Consider the following 21,314-nt stretch of genomic DNA (forward strand, 5'->3'; position numbering starts at 1 on the left):
AGTGAATGATATTTGTATGCTGAATTAAAGTAAACTTGTCAACCCCTTAACGTTGCTTTCCTTACTCAAGCAGATCAAAAGAACCTGTGCTTTTGCAGCGTGCTGGTAGCGTTCTTTTTGTTGGGCTTGTGTTGGTCTTTCACCCCCAAAACAGCTGCTAGTCAGATTGTTGAAACAGATCCTGACTGTGGCTCCACTAAATCTGAATTATTTCTGGCTATTTGAAATATTTTCTCCTTGACCTGAAAGCTCTCGATTTTGACACTAATATTTTCTGACAGTTTTCATTTTAAGATTTCTGTCAGGAAGTAACCAGTGGATTCTTTTAATTTCTACTTCTCCCTCTACTTCTAAGATGTCTGGGCAATTTTCCTTTATAATTTATTGAAATATATATAAGTCCTTTTGTTTTATTGCTTATTTATTATTAGTGATTAATATTATTGTTTCATGTAGTCATTAGCTTCCACTCATCCAATCCTAATTTTTAAGGAGTTGTTTTCTTCAGTGCGGTTTTATACCTGTTACCATTTACACAATTCTGATTTTTAAAAAGTAATTTTCTTCAGTATTTTTTATTCCTCCTTTACCATACTGTTCTCTTTTCATAACTTTCTTGTATAGTTCTCATTTCTTTTCCTAATTTCTCCTCTACCACTCATTCAATTTTTAAAACAATCTTTTTCTTTAAAAAATCTCATAAAAGTGAATGTTGAAAACTAAAAATAAATTAAAATAATAAAAAAGAAATATTAATAAAGTATTTGAAAAATTAAAACAAATCTTTCTTTAGTTCTTCTAGGAATTATCGTTAGGCTTTTGCCCATTCTTCATTTTTGAGGCTTTCTTTGCTTGTAGCTGTTTTGAAGTCATTGTCTTTTGAGTTTGTCTTTAGCTTCTCTTTCACCATAGTAGTTTTTTTTTTTTAAATAGGCAGGCTCTTTTTTTTTTTTTTTTTTGTTATTTGCTTATTTCCCCAGCCTATTTCTTAACTTTGAACTCTATGTTAGAGTTGGGCTCTGCTCCCTTCTAGGAGAGATGTCTGGCCTAATTTTCTAGTTTTTAGTGTTTTTCTGCTATTTACACAGTTTGATGGGGGCCTGTTTTTAGTGCTTCCAGTGTGCTATGAGCCAGGGAGAGGTCTTTTCACTGCTCTCCTGGTCTTTGCTCCGGTCCTTACCCAGGTAGGGCTTGTAGGGCTCCTGCTCCCTCACCACCTCAGCCACCCCTTTCTCTGCCCTGGAACTATGATCTGGAACTGGGTGGTGGGTGATAGAGGTTCTAAATGGCACTGGAGCCTGCTTCCAATGCTAGTATAGGGGGCTCTGGGATCTCTTTATGACCAAGTTTTCAGGCCCCTTTCCATCCCTGGACATTGTGTTGCAGCCTTCTCCTGCTGCTGCCATCACAGTCCAGTGTTGCCACCAATACTAGTGCCACTTCCATGCTCTTGGTGAGCTCCCACCCCAGTGTTAAAAAACATTTCTTTACATCATGCTGAACTGCCTCAAGCTGGAAAAATGCCTCATTGTGATTTTTAATTGGCTTTCCAGCCCAAAATTTGGTCTGGTGTGCTTTTTAGGTTGTCTTGGGAGATCTTGGCAAATTTCTGGGTCCATTCTGCCATCTTGATTCCACTTTCCCTAAGATCTTTCAAAGTTGTTTTTCTCTATAATGTTGTCATCATATAAATTGTTCTAGTAATTGCTCAAGACACTTCATAAGGCTCATGCCACTTCCTTCTAAACTGTCCATTTCAACATTTCTTAAAGTATAATAATATTCCACTGTATTCGTTTACACAATTTGTTCAGCCATTTCTCAATAGTTTTACCCCCCTTTGATTTAAATTTTTGGCTACCATGAAAAATGCAGCTGTAGATATTTTTGTACATATAGATCCTTTTACTCTTTCTTTGCTTTCTTCTGGGTATAGTCCTAATAGTGGCAAAGCTGGGTCAAAGAGTATATACAGTTTAGAAATATTCTGGGCACAGTTCCAAATTGCTTCTCAGTTGACTGGACCAATTCATTGCCCCACAAACCTTCCAACTAGTGTATCTGTTTTCCTGTTCCCCTCCAACATTTGTCATTTTTTTCTTTTGTCATCTTTGCCAGTCTGATGATATATGGTGGAATCTCAGAGTAGTTTTAATTTACATTTCCTCTCATTTTTAGTGATCTAGGGCATCCCCCCAATATGATTATTAATAACTTGGATTACTGTGAAAACTGCCTATTTAAATACATTGACCACTTAACTAGTAGGGAATGTCTTTTAATCTTATAAATTTGAATCAGTTCTTTATCATATATCCATATATGCATCTCTCTCTAAACACACATATATATTATGTTTATCTATACAGTGAAAGCCCAGTTCTTAGAAGCAGGTTCAGCTATCCTTGCTGGAATTTTATCTACCGATGTCTATTACGTGAGTATGTAGCAAATAAATATGCAGATAATATATGTGTGCATATATGTATATATACACACACATACATCTCACACACATACACTGTATATACACATTATAAATAAAATAAATGTGTATATATTTGTATAGACCTTTATCAGAAAAATGGTTTAAAGATTCTCCCCTCTCCCCCATTTATTTCCCTTTTAATATTCTCTACTGGATTTGTTTGTGCTGAATTCTTCATTTTATGCTATCAAAATTGTCCATTTCATCTTTCTGAGCCTTTCTGTCCTATGTTTAGTGATGATCTATCTACAGATCTGAAACCTAGTTTTCTCTTTGCTCCTCTAATGTGTTTATGAAGTGACTCGTTCTATTTCCGTCCTGTATCCAGCTGGAGATTATCTTGGTACGTGGTAGGAGGTGTTGATCCAAAACTAATTTTTGCCAGTTCTGTAGTTTTTGCCAGTCTATCCCTGGCGTGGCTAGGTGGTGCAGTAGCTAGAGTGCTGCTGGGAATGGGGTCGGGAAAACCCCAGTTCAAATGCGGCCTCAGTCGGGTCATTGCAGCTGACCCTGGGCGAGTCACCAGACCCATTTGCTTGTTTTCTCGTAAAATGGAGATCATAACTCCGGTTACTACAGCTCAGAAGGGTTAATATTTGTAAAAGATGCTTAGCAAGTGGCCGGCACATAGTAGCTGCAATACAGCCTTTTTTAAATTTTATTTTTACATTAAACGGAACTTACACTCGTAAGGTGAAGGGTCTCTGGGGGTATCTGGGTTACATGTTAACCACAGCAAAGCTCCCTGGGCCAGGGCTCCCTCCGCGGCCGGGCCGGGAGGCGGAGGCATAGTCGGGGAGGGGCCCGAGGGGGGAAGGAAAAGGAAGAGGAGGAGGAGGAGGAGGAGGAAGGGGAGGAAGAGGAGGAAGAGGAAGAAGAGGCGGCGGCTTGCAGGCCATGCGAGCACTGACGCTGTTGAGGCTGCTGAGGCCTGCGCCCGGGCTGCCGAGGCCGGGGCTGCCGCTGCGGAGCGCCCGGGCCGGGGCCGGCCGTTCGTGGCTGTTACCGCCGTCGCACCGAGCCATGAGCCAGTACAGCACGGAGGAGCGGGGCCTGCCGTGCTCCGCCCAGTACCGCCTCTACTTCAGTGAGTACCGGGCGCGGCAGGACCGCCCCCCGCAGCCCCCAGCCCGGAGCGCAATCCCGGGGTAGTCTGCGGCCCAGCCCTGGGCTTCAGCCTCCGCGTAGAGTCGGGGGCGGGGCCAAGGACCGCCCCTCCCGAGGCCGCGCCCCCTCCCTCTTCTCTTGTCCCTCCTCTCCTCCCTCCCATCTTCTCCTCCCTGCTCCTCCCCCTCACACCTTGCCTTTCTCATTTTTCCTCCTCTCTGCTTCTCTTTCCTCTTCTCCTTTCTCCTTCTATTCTCCCTCCCACCTTTTCCCCTCGCCCTCCCTCTTCTCCCCTCCTCCTCCTCTCCCCTTCCTCCTCCCTCCTCTCCCCTCCCCTCTCTCTCTCTCTCTCTCTCTCTCTCTCTCTCTCTCTCTCTCTCTACCTCTCCCTCTCCCTCTCCCTCTCTCTCTCCCTCCCTCCCTCTGTCCCCCTCCCTCCCCCTCTCTTCCCCTCCCTCCCCTCCCTGCCTCCTCCTCTTCTTCCCTCCCACCTTCTACAAGCCTTCCCAAATTACCCTAGGCTTGTGTTACACGACTTTGTATTCCTTCCCTTTCCATTTATTCCGTTTGTCTTTAGGTGCGGGGCCCTGGCTCCCTCCCCACTTCCTTCTTTCCCCTCCCCCCTTCCTTCCTTCCTCCTTCCTTTCCACCTCCTTTCCCCTCCCCCTTCCTTTCTCCTCCCTTCCTCTCCCTCCCTTCTCCCCGCTCCAGCCGTCGCTGCAAGGTCACTCCGTCCCCGGGCGACCACCTCAGTGGCTTCCCCGCAGAGCTGCTCCCTTTGCAGAGGGAGACGCCGTTAAGAGCTGATTGTTCCTCCCCAAGCTACTTAGCAGCCTGGAAATCACCCAGGGAATTAAAAGACTGGAAGGTTGAAAAGATCCAGGCTGGGGATTAGTTCACAGTTTTTCTCCTGGGCTTGGGGGCAGGGGCCAGCTTTCTTTTGGGAAAGGCTCTATGAACAGAGGGGTCAAATTCCTTTTTTGGGGGGGAGAGAGGGGGTGTCCACTGCAGAGATGAAGGCCCGGTGGCAACCCTCTAATCTCCAGTTTTTAAGCTAGACTAATATGACAGTGCATGAAGTCAATTCCATGCAGTCTGCCAACCTCCCTGGAAGGAAGGATGTGAAATTCATCAGAAATATGTATAATTTCGCATTTTATAGGCTCTATGATCCTATGACATGCTTCTCCCATTGTTTTCACAGCACAGTTTACAAGATAAAAAGGAATAAGGTGAGAGAAAGTAGGTAGAAGGAGGTTAATAGAATCTTGCCTCCTAAGAAGGGGTATGAATTTTTTAAAAATTGGGTTAATGATTTCATTGGAGCCAAACTGCTAATGCAAATCAGTCCTACTCTTTACTTTTAACAGTCTTAGACTGTTGCCTGGGACACAGAAGTTAAGTGACTTGTTCTGTCTCTTGGCAGAAGCAAGATTTGACTCTTGGTCTTCCTTACTGAAACTGGCTTCTTGTCCACTATGCCATCTTGCCTCTCTTGGGGGTCACTGACTGAGGGTTTATTTATTTGTGTGAGTTGCCTCTTATCTGAAAGAATCTTAGGACTGTAAGAGACCTTGGTAGGTCTATAGGATTTAGAGTTGGAAAAGGATTTTAGAGATTATCCAAACACTTTTGAAGAAATTGAACCTCAGAAGTTAAAGGATTTGCCCAAGGTCACATAAACTAATTTATGCCAGATTTAGGGAGGAACTGACATCTCTTGACTGGTTCTCTTGTTTTAAAAAAAAAATCATAATAATAGCTTGACTGGTTGTGGGTTAAAAACTGTGACTATTGCAGTTTTGTCTGGATGAAAACCAAATTACCATAGTATCTTTGTTTGGTGAAGGTTGTCCAAATAGATAGGTACAAGTACACAGAATTTGTTTGTCTTGGGGGTGGGGGAGGGGAACAGCTTTCTCAGAGTTTAATGAACGGATTATGTTCCAAAAGTTTAATAAGTTAATTGTTTGGAACTGAGAATATATTTCACAGAAGCAATATTATTATAGCTGGTCTCTCAAACTGTACTGTTTGCCTTAGCACATAGTAAGTGCCAAATAAATGAATCCTTCCTTCCATCCATTCACACATTTAAATAAAATAGTAAACACCTATTATAATTATAATACAAATAGTACTGTTACTCATAAATTAAAAATACAAAAAAGATTATAAAATAATCTTAAAATTTAGATTCAGTTTTTGAAGAAAAGTGGATTTAAGTGGGAAACAGATTGGTGTAGATTATGAAGAAGAATTTCAGATATTTTGAATGGTTTATGAGATGGTCAAATTTCATTTCTTATTTCTGGCTTTCCTTTTCTTCCTGTCAGACATTACCAACACTCCTCTTAGCTTACCAGCTATGATTAGGGTCATTTTTTTTTTTTTTTTGCCTCAGTAGAATGAAGTCAGATTTCCTGAGTTAACCAGGAGGGAGATGAGAAAGCAGGGTGAGGAGAATGTTAAAGAGGATGTGAGTGTTCATGTGAGAAAGAGATTACCTGAGAGAAAATCAGCTGAGCAGTGAGCTGAAGAAGATAGGAAATATGTGGACCATGACATTTTCTGCCTGAGTGAAAGAAAGGAGCTGGTGGGAAAAAAATGTTGGATCAGACAGTTCCTCACACTAGCTACCACCAGATGGTGCTGTTGGTTCAGTACAGCTTTGTTGCTTTGAAGTAGATTATACCTCAAGCAGTTTTTAAGTAGGTGGGAGGGAGTAGGCAACTAGCCACTTGTCCTCACACAAGCTTTAGGTGTTTGTAACTTACAATGCTTATATACTGTATTGTGATACGATACAACTTTAAACTCATTTCCACAGGAAAAGCATTAGTGTAGCACTGCTTCCATAAGGAGTATTTTAAAAAAGATTTTAAATAGAAATATTTCTCATATTTCCAGGAATATTTTCTTGAAAGAGTAGTGGAGTAGGAGGTGGAAAATTTTAGAACTATAAGTGGTTTTACTTACACTGTTTTTTAGAATAATTGCTAAATGGTCTGCTTCCTGCTGTGTATTAATACTGAATTGTCTGTATGGAAGTCATATTAACATGAGGTACAGTGCCCAGGCACATACGAGATGCATAATAAATGCTTGATTGAAATATAACTGTACTGGGAAACAAAGTACTTTGATGACTACAGATTGTTGTTTTGGACAGTTTCTCTGTGTTTAGGTTTAAAAAGTTTCTTTTTGGTTGTGACCTTACCGATTATTAACAAAAACAAACATTTCAGCATATAAAGGAGAAGAAGAGACTCATTTCAGAAACTAGGAACTTGTGTCAGCTTAGTTTCTTTTTTTTAGAAGTATATACACAGAAACAAAACTACAGTACTTGTGTCCTTTTCTGTGCTTTTAAGTTTTCTTCTATGCATTAAAAAGTCAGGGTTTTTTGTTGTAGTTATAATTGTAGCTATCACAACCTATTAATCTACCATCACAGGGTCTTTCATCCCTAGCAGAAACCCTACCTTATAACACATATGTACAGTCCAGCATTGCCACTTCTGAGAATGCATATCTTATTCTGTATTTGTAGTCCAGTCACTTTGTCAAGAGTTGAGAGGTATTTGTCATCATCCTTCTTTGAAGTTGTTATTATTTGCTACTTTGATCAGAATTCTGAGGTCTTTCAAAATTCTTTCCTTTCATATTATTGTTGTCATTGTGCAAATTTTTCTCTTTCTGCTCATTTCACTTTGTTTCAGTTTGTATGGGTCTTCCTAAAAATTTCTCAGAATTTATCATATTTCTCATTTCTTATGTTGTAATATTGTTTTATTACATTTATATACCCAGTTGATTCATATTCTTTGTTACTACAAAAAGCAGTGTTTTAAATATTTCTGCACACTTGGGTCAATAAATTTGCAAGCTTTTATTAAGTACCTAATGTATTTCAGGCACTGGGGATATAAATACATAGACCCAGAAAATGCCTACTGGTTCTTTCCCTCTGTTCTTGATCTCCTTGGGATATAAGCCTAATATAGTAGGATTTCTCTGTCAAAGGTGATGTTTTATTTAGTGACTTTTTGGGTGTAGTTCCAAATTGTTTTCCAGAATAGTTGGACCAATACCAACATTGCCCTAAATATGTTTGTTTTCCTAAAACACCTCCAAAAATTGCTGTTTTCCCCTTTTGCCATCTTTGCTAATCAGGCAGGTATGAGGTGAAACCTGAGAGTTTTTTAAAATTGCATTTTTCTGATTATTAATGATTTGGAACATTTGTTCATGTGGTACTTCATTAATACTTGGTATTTCTTCATTTCAGTACTTCATATTCATATGCTTTGATCACTTATCTATGGGGGAATATTTTTTTTAAATGAGGTGGCCTGTTGCCCCCCTAAGCCTGTTTGTCTGCTTGTTACACTGCAGTGTCTTGTAGTAATTGTGAAGTCACAATGGAGTTAGAATTCATAGGATCATAGATTTAGAGCTGGAAGGGGCATTTGAGGCCATTGAGTCTAGCTTTCTCACTTTACAGATGAAGAGATTGAGGTACAGAGAAGTTTGCTTAGGGTCACATTTATTCAATGGATGAGATGGGATTTCAACCCAGGTTTTTCTATCTCCAAATCCAGAGCTCTGCTCATTACTGCACTTGGCTTCTGCACGGTCATTTATGAGACTAAAGGCCAAGCTCTGCCCTTTCAGAACTTCTTGGACATATTGCTTGGGATTTTTGCTTGGAAATTCTCTGTTTAAAATCACTTTGTTTCTCTTTATAGATAGGGAGAATGGCATTTCCCACATTTAGGATGTTTATTATTAGCTCTTGGTTATCCATAAGGGAGTAATGACACGGACAGTCCAAAAGTCATTTTTATTTTGACCTAGTACCACAACATCTAGGTAGCTAGGTGCCACAGTGTTGGAGTCTTGGAGTAGGCTTGGAGTCAAGAAGACCTGAATTCAAATCTGGCCTCAGAAACTTACTAGCTGTGGGACCCTGAACAAGTCACTTGACTTTATTTGTCTCAGTTTCCTCATCTGTAAAATGAGCTGGAGAAGGAAATGGCAAATCACTCAAGTATCTTTGTTAAGAAAACCCAAATGTGGTCACGAAGAGTCAGACATGACTGAATAACAAGCGCTTTTTACCCCTCAAAGATTCTATGATGGACTATATCATAAATTGGGAGCTGACAAATATTCTAGTGGTTCCCATCCATTTCTAGTATGGAGATTCCTCTTTTATGTTGTTTAGTTGTTTCAGTTGTATCTAATTCATGACCATGCTGGATCCCACTGAAAAAAAATAAGAAATAAACAAAAAACAAACAAACAAAGCTCGTATCATATATGTATAGTCAAGTAGAACAAGTGCCCATATTACCCACATCCAAAAATGTCTTTCTCATCCTGCATATGAGTCTGCCATCTTTCTGTCAGGACTCAGGAAGCATTCCTTATCATTAGTCCTTTGGAATCGGGTTGATCACTGCACTGATCAGATTTTCTAAGTCTTTCAGAATTGTTCATTTTTATAACATTGATATATGTTTCTGTGTAAGTGGTTCTGGTTCTTCATTTTGCATTAGTTCAAACAAGTCTTCCTAAGTTTCTCTGAAACCATCTCTTTCTTCATGTCTCATAAAACAATAGTATCCCACTAAAATCAGATAACATAATTTGTTCAGCCATTAGTTTCCAGTTCTTTGTCACTACAAAAAGAGCTGCTATAAAAATTTTTGTACAAATAAAATCTTTTCTTTTTTTCTTGATCGTGTTGGGATACAGGCCTACTAGTTATATTATTGGGTCAAAAGGCATATACAGGTTGGTAAATTTTGAGGAATAATTCTAAATTGCTTTCTGGAACTGCTGGATCAATTCACGTCTCTACCTGTAATGCCTTAATGTGCTTGTTTTTGGAAACTTCTTTAACATTTTTAGTTGCTTTTTTTGTCAGCTTTGCCAATCTGATGGTTGTGAGGTAGAACCTCAGAGTTACTTTAATTTGCGTTTCTCTAACTATTAGTGCTTTGGAGCAATTTTTTTTTTTCTCATGGCTATAAACAGTTTGGGTTTTTATTTCCCCTCTAGAGTTGCCTGCTCGTATCCTTAACACCATTTATCAGTTGGGGAAGGGCTCTTATTCTTATAACTGAGTTAATTCTGTATATATCTTAGAAATGAGACCTTTATCAGAGAATTTTGCTACAATTATTGTTTTCCCAGTTAACTTTCCTTTTTTTTTTTAATCTTAACTGTATTGGACATGTTTAGTCAAAAATTTATTAATTTTATGTAATCAAAATTGTCCCTTTTATTTTTGGTGAACCTCATGATTCTTTGTTTTAGTTATGATCTTTACCCATATGCATAGATCTGGAAGGTAATTTCTTCTTTCCTTCTCTAATTTGTTTATGATGTGACTTTTTGTACCTAGGTCATGTATCCATTTGGAGCTTATCTTGGCATAAAGTAATGGGTGTAAACCTAATTTCTGCCAGTGTACTTGTCTGGTTTTCCCAGCAGTTTTTTTCAGAGACTGAGTCTTTTTGCAGTAGCTAAAGTCTTTGGGTTTATTGAATCCTAGGCCACTGGATTCATTTGTTTCTGCATGTTTTATACCTAATCTCTTCGACTGGTGGATCTCTCTGTCTTTTAAAACCAGTACCAGTACTGGTATACCTTCTGAAAACTGCTCAAGTCCTATGAATGTTTATCTTTTGGGTTGTTGTTGTCTTTATCCTTTTTTTTTTTCCCAAGAGGACTATGACATCAGAGAAATGATGACATGACTTGCAGTTGACTTTGATTTGAGTGAGAGAGGGCTGTGCAAAGTCACTAGCCTCACTTTCTCCTCCAAAGCCAGCTGGATCCAGTGACCTGATATTCACTAAGAGGACTGGAGATGTCCCAGGATGCAATGGGAGACCCTGGCCCTTTCAGGCTAAGGCCTTACTCACTTAGAGTGAGGTGACACCCATTCAATGAATAGACCTCTTTAAGAAGTGAGTCAAGATATGTCCCCTTTAATTAGAAAAAAAAAGAAACTCAAGCTGGGAGGGGATTGTGTGAGTGTGACAGAATATTGTTACACAGCAAAAACAAAACAAAATGCAAAAATATGGAGAATTCAAAGAAACACAGATACTTTTTTGTATTGTTTAGTTGTTTCAGTTGTGTCTAACTCATACACACTGACACACAAACTATCTAATGCTAGATACTCTTCCTTCCCACTTTTCACCATTATCTCCCTTGAGATTCATGACCTTTTCTTTTCTAGATTAATTTTTAAATAATTTTTTTATTAGAGATATAAAGTAATTCTTTTGTAGGTTGATTGGTATCATTGAATTAACTTAGTAGTATTGTCATTTTTATTATTTTGGCTTGGCCTGCCATGAACAATTAATATTTCTACAATTATTTAGGTCTATATTTCTATAGTGTTTTGTAGTTGTATTCGTATAATTCTTGTGTGTGTCTTAGTAGGTGAACTCCTAAGTATTTTATACATTATGTTATTTTAAATGGGATGTCATTGTCTCTTTTATGTTTTATTATATAGTAATATACAGCCACATTAATCAATTATGTGGGTTTGTTTTATATTCCGCAACTTTGCTGAAGTTCTTAATTGACCCTGTCTCGATACTGATGGAGCATATGGTTTGCATCAGTTGTCCCTTGTTCTTACTACGAGGCTGGCCCCTCTTTTCTGGTTACACAACTTTACCCTTTTTTTTTCCTGTGCAATTTTTCACTGGTCACTTAATGCATCTTCCCTACCATGTGCTTCTGTCACATGCATAACTCATAACCTTAATTCTGTATAAACTGTGGTATTCTTTGACCAGAATGACAGAAACCTACTGTGCATCCATTAGCCTTTTAAAAAAAATGTATTTTATTAATTACGCCAACCAAAGCAGCACATTGACCACATTTGACATGTGCCTCGTGCCACCCACATGGTCTACCACTAGGGGGAGATATATTTCATTATCTGTATTCTGTTGTCAAGCTTGCTTATTGCATTGACCTGAATTTTGATGTCTTTTAGGGCAGTTATATTACTGTAATTATTATACGTAATAATTTCATACTTTATTACAATCATTATGTGTAACATTTGGCTTACATTGCCTCACTTTACTTGTTTCTTTGAATTCTCCATATTTTTGTGTTTTTTTTTTTTGCTGTGTAACAATATTCTGTCATATTTACACATTACAGTTTATTCATTCATCTACTCCCCAAAAGGTAAATGTTCATAGGCCTTGAGCAGTTTTCAGAAGGTGTAATACAGATGATCCACAGCTATATGAAAAAAATGCTTGCTATTGCTATTAATATTAGAATGCAAATTAAGGTGACAGAAAAATTGTTAATATGACAGAAAATTGTTAATACCAAATGTATCTGCCACTCCTTAAATGATCCTAGTAATGTCAGAATTCCAGTAATGTTGTCATATTACTACTCTTAAGATATTTACTCTCCATTAGGGTGAGCCAAACCACACCTAAGTCCCCACCTTTCCATCTTACCTTGTAAAGGAGCTTAGCTTGAGGGGGATCTCAGTTCCTAATGGCCTTGTCCTGTTCATTGAGATTTATGGTGAGTTAGATCACGAAGGACAAAATTAACCAGAATAAGTGAGTATTCTTGCCCAGATTGCCAAGGGTTACTGGGATCTCATGACCAGGCCTTGTTACCTAATGTAACCCCTTCCCCCCTTTCTCCTAAAACTATAAGAACCTTTTCCAGTGAGTCTGCTGGTGGGACCTCCCCTAAGGTGGCAGGTTTGCTACTTTGTTTTCCTGATTAAAGAAGCCTTATTCCTCCACTTATGAGTTTGATTTATTTCAGGACTTGACAAAGGCAATTCACCTCATACCCAGAAGATTAACAGAGATGATAAAAGACAAATCCGTAATCAATGTTGGAGGGTCTATGGGGAGACAGAGACTCCATGAATTCGTCCAGTATTCTCGAAAAGAATTTGGAACTATGTTAGAAAAGTGACTTAATTGTTTATTCTTTCTGACCCAGGCATGTTGGTGCTGGGCATTTTACCCCATGGGACCCACAACAGAGAGAAATGTTCCATATATCCTCACTTTATAGCAGTGCTTTTGGTGGTAGCAAGGATCTGGAAACAAAATGGGGGCCCATCGATTGGGAAGTGACTAGATAAATCATGGCATACACAGTTTGTTGCAGTCCAGCTGGACAATGAGCTGTTTTCTGATCACTGCAGCTGAAAGTGATTGCCCCCTCCCTTAATTTCCTATAAGTTTTGGCTCTTTTCTTTGCTCTTACCACATCCTGCCCTGTTATCATACTTTGATCTTATTCTCCCCTCTCTCTCTCCACCCCCATAAATCAGGGGCTGAAAGAGACCTCCTCAGAGGATGTCTACTTTAGACCATTCACTTTACAAGCAAGGAAACTGAAGTTGAGGGTGGTTAGTGATGTACTCAGATTCACACTGGGAGTACATATCAGAGGCAGAATTTGAACCCTGTTCCTCTGACCCCAAAGCCTGTTCTCTTTCTTATTTTGTAAGCTCCTTGAGGGCTATTCACTTGGCTTTTTTTCATCCTTATCTTTCCAGCATCTGGCACACTGCTGTGCACGTAGTAGGTGCTTAACAAATGTTTATTGATGATTTGTTGAGAATTATTTGATATTCCCCTCCCATCATGTCTTTTTAGTTGAAGTAGGGTGGGCTAGAACATGTGTAGAATGTCCTCTACAACTCTGAACTCTGGAGAACAGTGCAGACCATCCTGATAAGGTGGTCTCTTTCTCATCATTATCCCTGGCCTGTCAAGAGTAGCCATTCTTTCAGCTGCCTTCCTTTTCATGTTGTTGCCATTGGCAGCAAGATAAAAAGTTAATTAAGAAGTGGATAGATCCTTTGGTCACTATCCTCGATGGTTTGAACATGTGAAAAACTGAATTTGAAAACTATGTTAAAAAAATAATTGGAGGAAAACATTCCCTAAATCATGAAATTCTAAAGTTAAAATATTCCAGGACACAATTTTAGGCCTTTCATTTTTATGATTTTCTAATTAAGGGCATTTTTTGGAAAAGTATATACATTGATAAGTGTATAGGATATATTTCTTAGCCCACAATTTCAAGGAAAAAAAAATGGAATCATTAAAAATGTCTTGGACTTGAAACTTCGGGGTCATATCTTCTGACTTGGGATGATCCAGAAAGTTACTTGCAAGATTGTTCTTTGGAAGGTGATAGCACCTCTACTCATACCTTTCTTCCATTCTTCATGTATCTTCATGTTCTGGGGACACAAAGGGCTTCATAATGCATAGGTCTCCTCTAAGGTCATAGGCTTGTACAGCTACACTCATGAAATTACTTACCTACTAAAGCTATCTAGCCATTTACATCACTTTTAATTCACTTCACTCGGAAGTGAATCGTAGCGTTCTCTCTTCTCTCCAATATTTCAAGTCGGTCAACAAGCATTTAAGTACCTGTTGTGGGCCAGGCCCTGTACTAAGAGCTGGGGATATAAATGTAAGTTGAAAAAAAAAAACAGACAGTCCCTGTCTTCCAGGAGCTTACAGTTTAATTGAGGAAGAAAACAAACAAAAGGAAGCTGAAGTGGGCAGGGGTAGTTACCTTCTTATTCTCTGCTTCAATTTACTTACCTGTAAAATATGGCTACAAAGAGCCCTTACCTCCCAGGGTTGTTATGAAGATTAAATGAGATGGTAATTGTAAAGCACTTAGCAACAGTAAGCAGTACACAATGTTTGTTGTTATTAAGATTATTATTATCTAGCCCAGGGTGGGGGTAGGGGGCTGCTGTGGAGAAAGTTCAGAGAGGTCCAAAAGCACGGTAGCTGTTGGGAAATGGGAAAAGACTAGAGGCCCCAGAGCTCATGGTCCCCTCTCTAGCCAGAAGGGCCATTGAGGGGCAGAGGGTACTGATGAGATGTGAGTACCAGGCACATTTAGTCAGTTGAGCTTCTACATGTTCTGGCTGGGCCATGTGGATACTTTTGCAAACTTTGGTTTTATTTACCATTTGCCTAGGAGTACAGCTATAGAGCTGGATGCCATGGGGCCGAAATGAAAGATTTCAGAAATGCAAAAATGGGCTATTGGTTTGATATGAGTTGCTTTCTGACTGAGCAGGTTGGAGCAGATTTTTAAAGTTGGCTTTAACTTCCAGAGATCAATGTTTTGAATAAACATGTTCATTAACACATGTCAGTTCATGATGGCTTAAACATAGGGCATGGTCCTTAGTTTTTAATTTTTTTATTTGTTTTTGTCTTGCAGAGAATGTAGATGGTCACTACATCTCCCCCTTTCATGACATTCCTCTGAAGGCTGAATCTAAAGAGGTATTGCTCTTAATTATTTTGGGATTAAAAAGAAACTCTCCTAACAGCATCAAGGAACAGATTGAGATCTACAGAGAAGATTATGACAAGTCCACAAAGTTGGGAAGTACTGATAAGGTGTAAGAAGGTGGATGGTAAGGTCTGGAATATAGTCCTGTGACAGGATAACTGAAAATAAATCCTAGGAGAGGGTCTGTCAGGGGGATAAGGGGCTGGAGTTCCTAGAATTTGCTATCAAGTAGAGAATGAAGCTTCAGAGACACCAAAACTGTAGGGGTTTAGATGCTACAGAGATGAATAGGGGTAGAGCAAAGGACTGATAGTTGGGAGAAAGGGAGTTTCTGAGTAGTGAGACGCTCATGAAAATATCTAGGTATCTAATATCAAAAAATATGGTTTTATTGAATGATATACATTCACTTACTGCCAACATCACAGAATTTTCACTGCCTTCAATCATGATTTCTTTGGTGGCACTATTAAAAGATAAATTTAGATATGGTATTTGGTCTCAGCTTTGATAATATGAAAATTGGTTACAAAAGATGGAAATCAACTGAAAGTGAGGCCTTCCATAATTCAGAATATTTGACACATATAATATTTTAAGATGTGCAAAGTGTCCCTAAGCTTCTGCTAAGATTATCATACTGACATTGTTGCTACTATCAACCTTATTTTATATACTGAAATAGATTAGGTGAATTACCCAAATTCACCCAAACCTGGAATTAGCTAGGAAATGTTTGGAATGGGATTCAGACCCAGGGCTTCCTGATTCTAAGTCCAGTGCTCCATGTACTATGGCATGATTGGAGGAGGGCAGGAATCAGAGGATGGTGGAGTATCTTGGGGAGAAGTAAGTGAAAGAATTGAATGTGGATTAACAGAGACCTTGGGGACACAGTCATGGTTGGTGCTTTGGTGGTGATAGGGTCATAGGATCATAGATTTGGGATTGAAAAGGATTTAGAGATCATCTAATTTAACCACTTCATTTCACAGATGAAGAAACTGAGTCCCAGGGAGGTTAAGTTGTTAGCATAAGGCCACGCAGTAATGGTGGTAGACTTAAGATTCAAACAGAGGTGCTCAGCTGCAACACTCTTCCCTTTATCCTGGTGGGTGGTAAGGCACATGGTTCTGTTACAGAATCAAGTTTCCTAAGTGCAGGAAGGCTCTGAGAATGCTCTCCAGAGCAGGGTCTAGAACTGCTGTCCTTGATGTAACACCGTAAGTGGCTGAACTTGACTGAAGGTCTCCTCAGCCGGATTTGCTTGTGGTGGTCAGACTGAGCAGAATGCAACGGGGCAGCTGAGCAAACCCTTCTGCCGCATCCTGTGCTAATGCCTAGTGCTGATGGCAGCACCAGCAGTGAGTGGAGTGAGGGTTCTGGTGCTCCTTGTTGTGAAGCAGGAGCTTTCAGTCTGATGTTAAAGGAGTGTTTTTAAATATGTGCAATAATACACAGGAATACAATTATAGAAAAGCAATTATATTGAAATACAGTTATAAAAATATTTTTTAAAAAAGTTCACATGGCCCAGGTTGACAATCTTTGATTTAGAGAACGAAGCCAGCCGTGATGAGGTAGACTGAAATAAACTTCCTACCCATTGCAGGCTGTAATATGGCTGATCTTCAGGTGGTTCAGTGGATAGAGCACCTGGCCTGGAGTCAGAAGGACTCCTCTTCCTGAGTTCAAATCTGGCCTCAGACCCTTACTAGCTGTGTGACCCTGAGCAAGTCACTTCACCCTGTTTGCCTCAGTTCCTCATGTGTAAAATGAACTGGAGAAGGAAATGACCAACCATTCTCTGCCAAAAAAACCCCAGATGGGGTCGCACAGAGTCAGACATGACTGAAAACCAGCTGAACAGCGGCAGTAACAACTGAATGTTAAGATGTCTGTCCTTGCTCCTAGTGTGGCTGCCAGCTCTGGGACTCGGTGAACAATGGGAATCAGGAGCATCCTGGTCTTGGAAGAGTAGAAGCGGAAAGGAAGCAGTAATTAGGGCCGGGCTGGTTGCCCTTGGAACGTGCAGAAAGACATCTGGGGCCTGGGTTCATGGAGCTAGAGCTGGAAGGAATCTTAGAAGAGATCTATTCCAAATACTTTCTTTTCACAGATGAGGAGACTGAGGCTCAGGAAGGTTAAGGGACTCAGCACTGTGCTTGGTGCATAGTAGGCCCTGACTAAACGTTTATTGAATTGAATAGGTCATGTAATTAAAAAACACAAACAGACACATCTGGTCCAAAGTATCAGAGTGACTCTTTTTGGGAGGAGTGATGTAGGAGGTGACAGCGGTGGATTTGAGAATAGAACCAAATGCTGTTATGCAGAAAAAATTCTAGCTTGAGATTGGAGCTTCCTTGACGTTACAGTGAGCCGAGGCCTGAGTTGTGGATTATAGCTAACTTCAGAATGAGGGTTGTGCCAAGGCAGAGGCCGGGAGGAGCCCCATGAGTCCTTGATGATTGGCAGTGGGGTAGGGATAATGGCTCACTTAGATTGTCACAGTGACTGCAAACAGTTTCCAGGCCCACAGGGGTCACACAAATAGGCTTTACTCACTTAGCCGATAGTGATTAGAACCACTGTTATTTGCACTTTAGAGTGTGGTTGTTTGGGAGGCAAAAATAATGTTTTAGGGCTGGCTTATAACAGTCCCTTTTTCTACATTTATTCCTAAATTATGTTCATTTCCTTCATGATGAGTTGTTTTTCTGTGCACAAGGTACACAATGTGTAAACTTGTGTAAGGGGCATGGTTCTCCTTCCTGCCCTCATCCCAGAGGCTGTTTTAATTTAAAACCAGCAAGGATGCTCAAGAGAGGAGTAGTAATCACACCTTTGGAGAATTACAAGGCATGGGGTGCAGCCGAGTACTTTCACGTCTTGTTAGTCACACTCCCTGGAGTTTCATTTCGATAATGAAATGACTGTTTTTTACGTAATCGCTGGAAGCTGCTGCTACTCTTGCCTTTAGTTCAAGCAGTGGATTTGATTCTTGAAGAAAGGCTGGGGAAAAAGACCCTTGATAGAGTTTTTTTCAAAATTATTTTTAGACTTATGAGAACATACCAAACAAATCCACTTTTAGACATTTCAAATGGTTCACAATTCATTAAAAAATCCCTTCTTTTCATGCCCTTTTTGGATTTAACCTTGTAGGTCATTTGATCCATAAGGCACTTGGTATCATATTCATAGAAGAAATCGGTATTATGTGAATATACTGGCAGTTCTAAGCATGCAGTAGGTGCTCAATCATTAATTGTTGGTTGCAGTTTTGGTTCTGTTATTTTCTCTTACTGCAGTTTTATTTTAATCTTCTGTCCAGGCAATATAAAACAATACTCAGAAAACATGTCTTTATTACAGTAATCAACAAGCATTTATTAAGGGTATTGTCCATTGCAGTAACAAAAATTAAACAGCCCCTGCCCTCTGAGCACTCGCATTATGTGTGTGTATGTATATCTAAATCTATGTCTACATGCATCTGTGCATACATATACACACATATGCACATTTGTATACACATATCACATATATCTATGTATGTATACGGCCCCCACATATAGATTATAAGCATATAGATATAGATAAATTATAAATATAATTTATACATATAGATTGTAGATATACTATAAATATAGATATAGATAAATATGTATATTTTATAGATATATAGATATATATTTATATAGAGATAAATATAGATATTTACATAGATAAATATAGGTAAAGATAATATAATTTTAGATAAAAATATAGATATTGATAAATATATATATAGATACGGATAAATAAAAATACATATATACATTATGTACATATTAGACCGTACAGAATGTGTACAAAACAAATAGAATTGGATTTCTGGTGGTGTTTGAGCTGAACTTTAAAGGAACATGAGGATTTTAAGAGACAAAAGTGAGGTTGGAGTGTATTCCAAGCCGGAGTGGCAGCCTGAACAGATGGAATCTGTATGTAACAACAAATAGACCAGTTTGATGAGTGGGCAGAGAGAAGTGATGTGTTATAAGTCTAGAAAGGTAGGTTTGAGATAAATTGTAAAGGACCCTAAAAACCGACTGGAGGAGTTTGTATTTTATCCTAGAGGCAATAGGGAAGCACTGGAAGTTTTTGAGTAAGGAGGTGACAAAGTTGGACTTATGTTTTAGAAATATCACTTTGGAAGCCATATGAAAGATGGATTGGAGAGGGAAGAGATCGGGGTAGAGACACCAGTTGGGAGGATATTTCATGAATCCTGGAGACAAAGTGCAAAGGTCTGACCCAGGTCGGGGAACAGATGCAAGGGATGTTGTGAAGGTGGAATCCAAGTGAGTTGGCAGCTGATGGCATACGGTGAGGGTGGTTGGGGCAAGTTGAGGGAAAATGTGGAATTGGGAATGACTCTGAGGTCACAAACCTGGGTGACCAAAATGATGTTGATACTCCTTGTACAGAAATAGGTAAGTTAGGGACAGAAGTGGGGTTTGGGTTAAGATAAGGAATTGTTTTGGACATAAAGAGTTTCAGATGCCTCTAGGACCTCCAGCTGGATGATCTTTTGTAAATGGATACGCAAGCATAAGTATCTTTTTCCTCCCTCCTCGTACATAGGAAAATGGCATTCCTATGAAGAAAGCTCGGACCGATGAGCGCGAGGTATGTCTAGAGGCTTTTGTTTTTTGTAAATAACTTTATTGTTTAAGATCATCATAACAGTTATGCCTGGTGTTTGTGTGGTGCTCTAAAAGGTTTTTGCTTGTGTCTTCTGATTTTTTACTTCTCACAATTCTGTGAGGTGTGCAGAGTGAATATTGCCATCCCATTTTGTAGATGAATAACTTGAGAAACAGGTTGACTTGTTCTAGTCAAAGAGTAAGGGCTTATATTTAAACCTTAGAGTAAACCATTTTATCCTAAGAAGCTGAGAGAAGCAGCTTGGTTAGTAGTGAATAAAACTCTGGGCCTTGAGTCAGAAAGACCTGAGTTCAAATGTGACCTCACACACTTACTAGCTTTGTGTCACTGGACAAGTCATTTAGCATATTTGAGCCTCAATTTCCTTTTCCGTAAAATGGAAATAATAATAACATTTTCTTAGGGTTGTTGTGAGGATCAAATAAGATAATGCATGTAAAGAGCTTTACAAATCTTAAAGCATTATATAAATGTTGGTGATGGTTTTTACTGATAGCTGGAGGCATACAAATATATACTTACATTTGTGAGACCGTGAACACATATGTATGTGCGTGCACACATGTATGTATATATGTGTCTATATAAAATATACATAATACTTACATTTCATATATGCACATATATCTTTATATGTGTGTGTGTGGATATATATATTATATATATATATCTATATGTGTATCATCTGTCTGTCTGTCCATCTATCTATTTAAAAAATGTTTGATATATAAAAATGTGTTCTCCTTGAGGGTAAGGCCTGTCTTTTCTCTTTCTTTGTATCCCCAATGCTTAGCCTGGTGTGTGGCACATATAACTGTTTAATAATTAATGCCTTCTGATCTATTGATTGATGTTAGAAGAAAAGTGGTGTAGTAGAAAGGGGCATTCACTAGATTTGACCTCCGGAGGAGAGATCAGGCTTTGACTCATAGCCAGTTGAATGATCCCTGGGCAAGTCATGTAGTTTCTCAGGGACTCTGTCTCATCTTCTGTAAGATTAGGGTGATAGGAGCTGAAGTGTTTACCTGACTGGGTTGTTGTAAGAAAAATCCTTTATGGCTCTTAAAGCACTCCTCAGGGGCATAGATTTGGAGCTAAAGGGTCACCTTTTTGTTTTGTAGTTCTAGAAATTCAGGTCCCCCTCAAAAGGTTAAATGACTTGTCCCCCTCACATGGGGAGTATTAGTAGAGCTAGAATTCATACTAAAACCCCCTGACTTACTCCTTCCCCCCCACTACCCCCCCACCTTCTCTCTCCCTCCCTTCCTTCCTCCCTCCCTTCCTTCCTTCCTCCCTCCCTTCCTTCCTCCCTTCCTCCATCCCTTCCCTTCCTTCCTTCCTTCCTTCCTTCCTTCCTTCCTTCCTTCCTTCCTTCCTTCCTTCCTTCCTTCCTTCTTTCCTTCCTTCCTTTCTTCTTTCCTTTCTTCCTTCCTTCCTTCCTTCCTTCCCTCCCTCCCTCCTTCCTTCCTTCCTTCACTCCCTCCCTCCCTCCTTCCTTCCTTCGCTCCTTCTCTCCTTCCCTTCTTTTCCTTCTTCCTTTTGCTTTTTACAAAGGAATAGCAAGAACGAACGTACAAACATCCCCCCCCCCAAACTTGGGGGCAACCCCCCCCCCTTCCCCACCTCC

General features: G+C 39.6%; 1 protein-coding gene across 2 annotated transcripts in view; it reads left to right on the forward strand.

Annotated features, from left to right (window-relative positions):
* Positions 1-3,204: 3,204 nt before the first annotated feature.
* Positions 3,205-21,314, forward strand: part of PPA2 (inorganic pyrophosphatase 2) — a 125,722-nt gene continuing 107,612 nt past the window's right edge. The window contains exons 1-3 of one of the 2 annotated variants that reach the window (XM_036762889.1): positions 3,205-3,575; positions 14,900-14,964; positions 19,604-19,648. In XM_036762889.1, the coding sequence (XP_036618784.1) occupies positions 3,386-3,575; positions 14,900-14,964; positions 19,604-19,648 (300 nt within the window). In that variant the 5' untranslated portion in view covers positions 3,205-3,385. The remainder of the gene's footprint in view (positions 3,576-14,899; positions 14,965-19,603; positions 19,649-21,314) is intronic. The other variant, XM_036762890.1, reaches the window with a different exon arrangement.

This window comes from Trichosurus vulpecula, chromosome 6, assembly GCF_011100635.1.
Source record: "Trichosurus vulpecula isolate mTriVul1 chromosome 6, mTriVul1.pri, whole genome shotgun sequence".
Classification (NCBI taxonomy): domain Eukaryota; kingdom Metazoa; phylum Chordata; class Mammalia; order Diprotodontia; family Phalangeridae; genus Trichosurus; species Trichosurus vulpecula.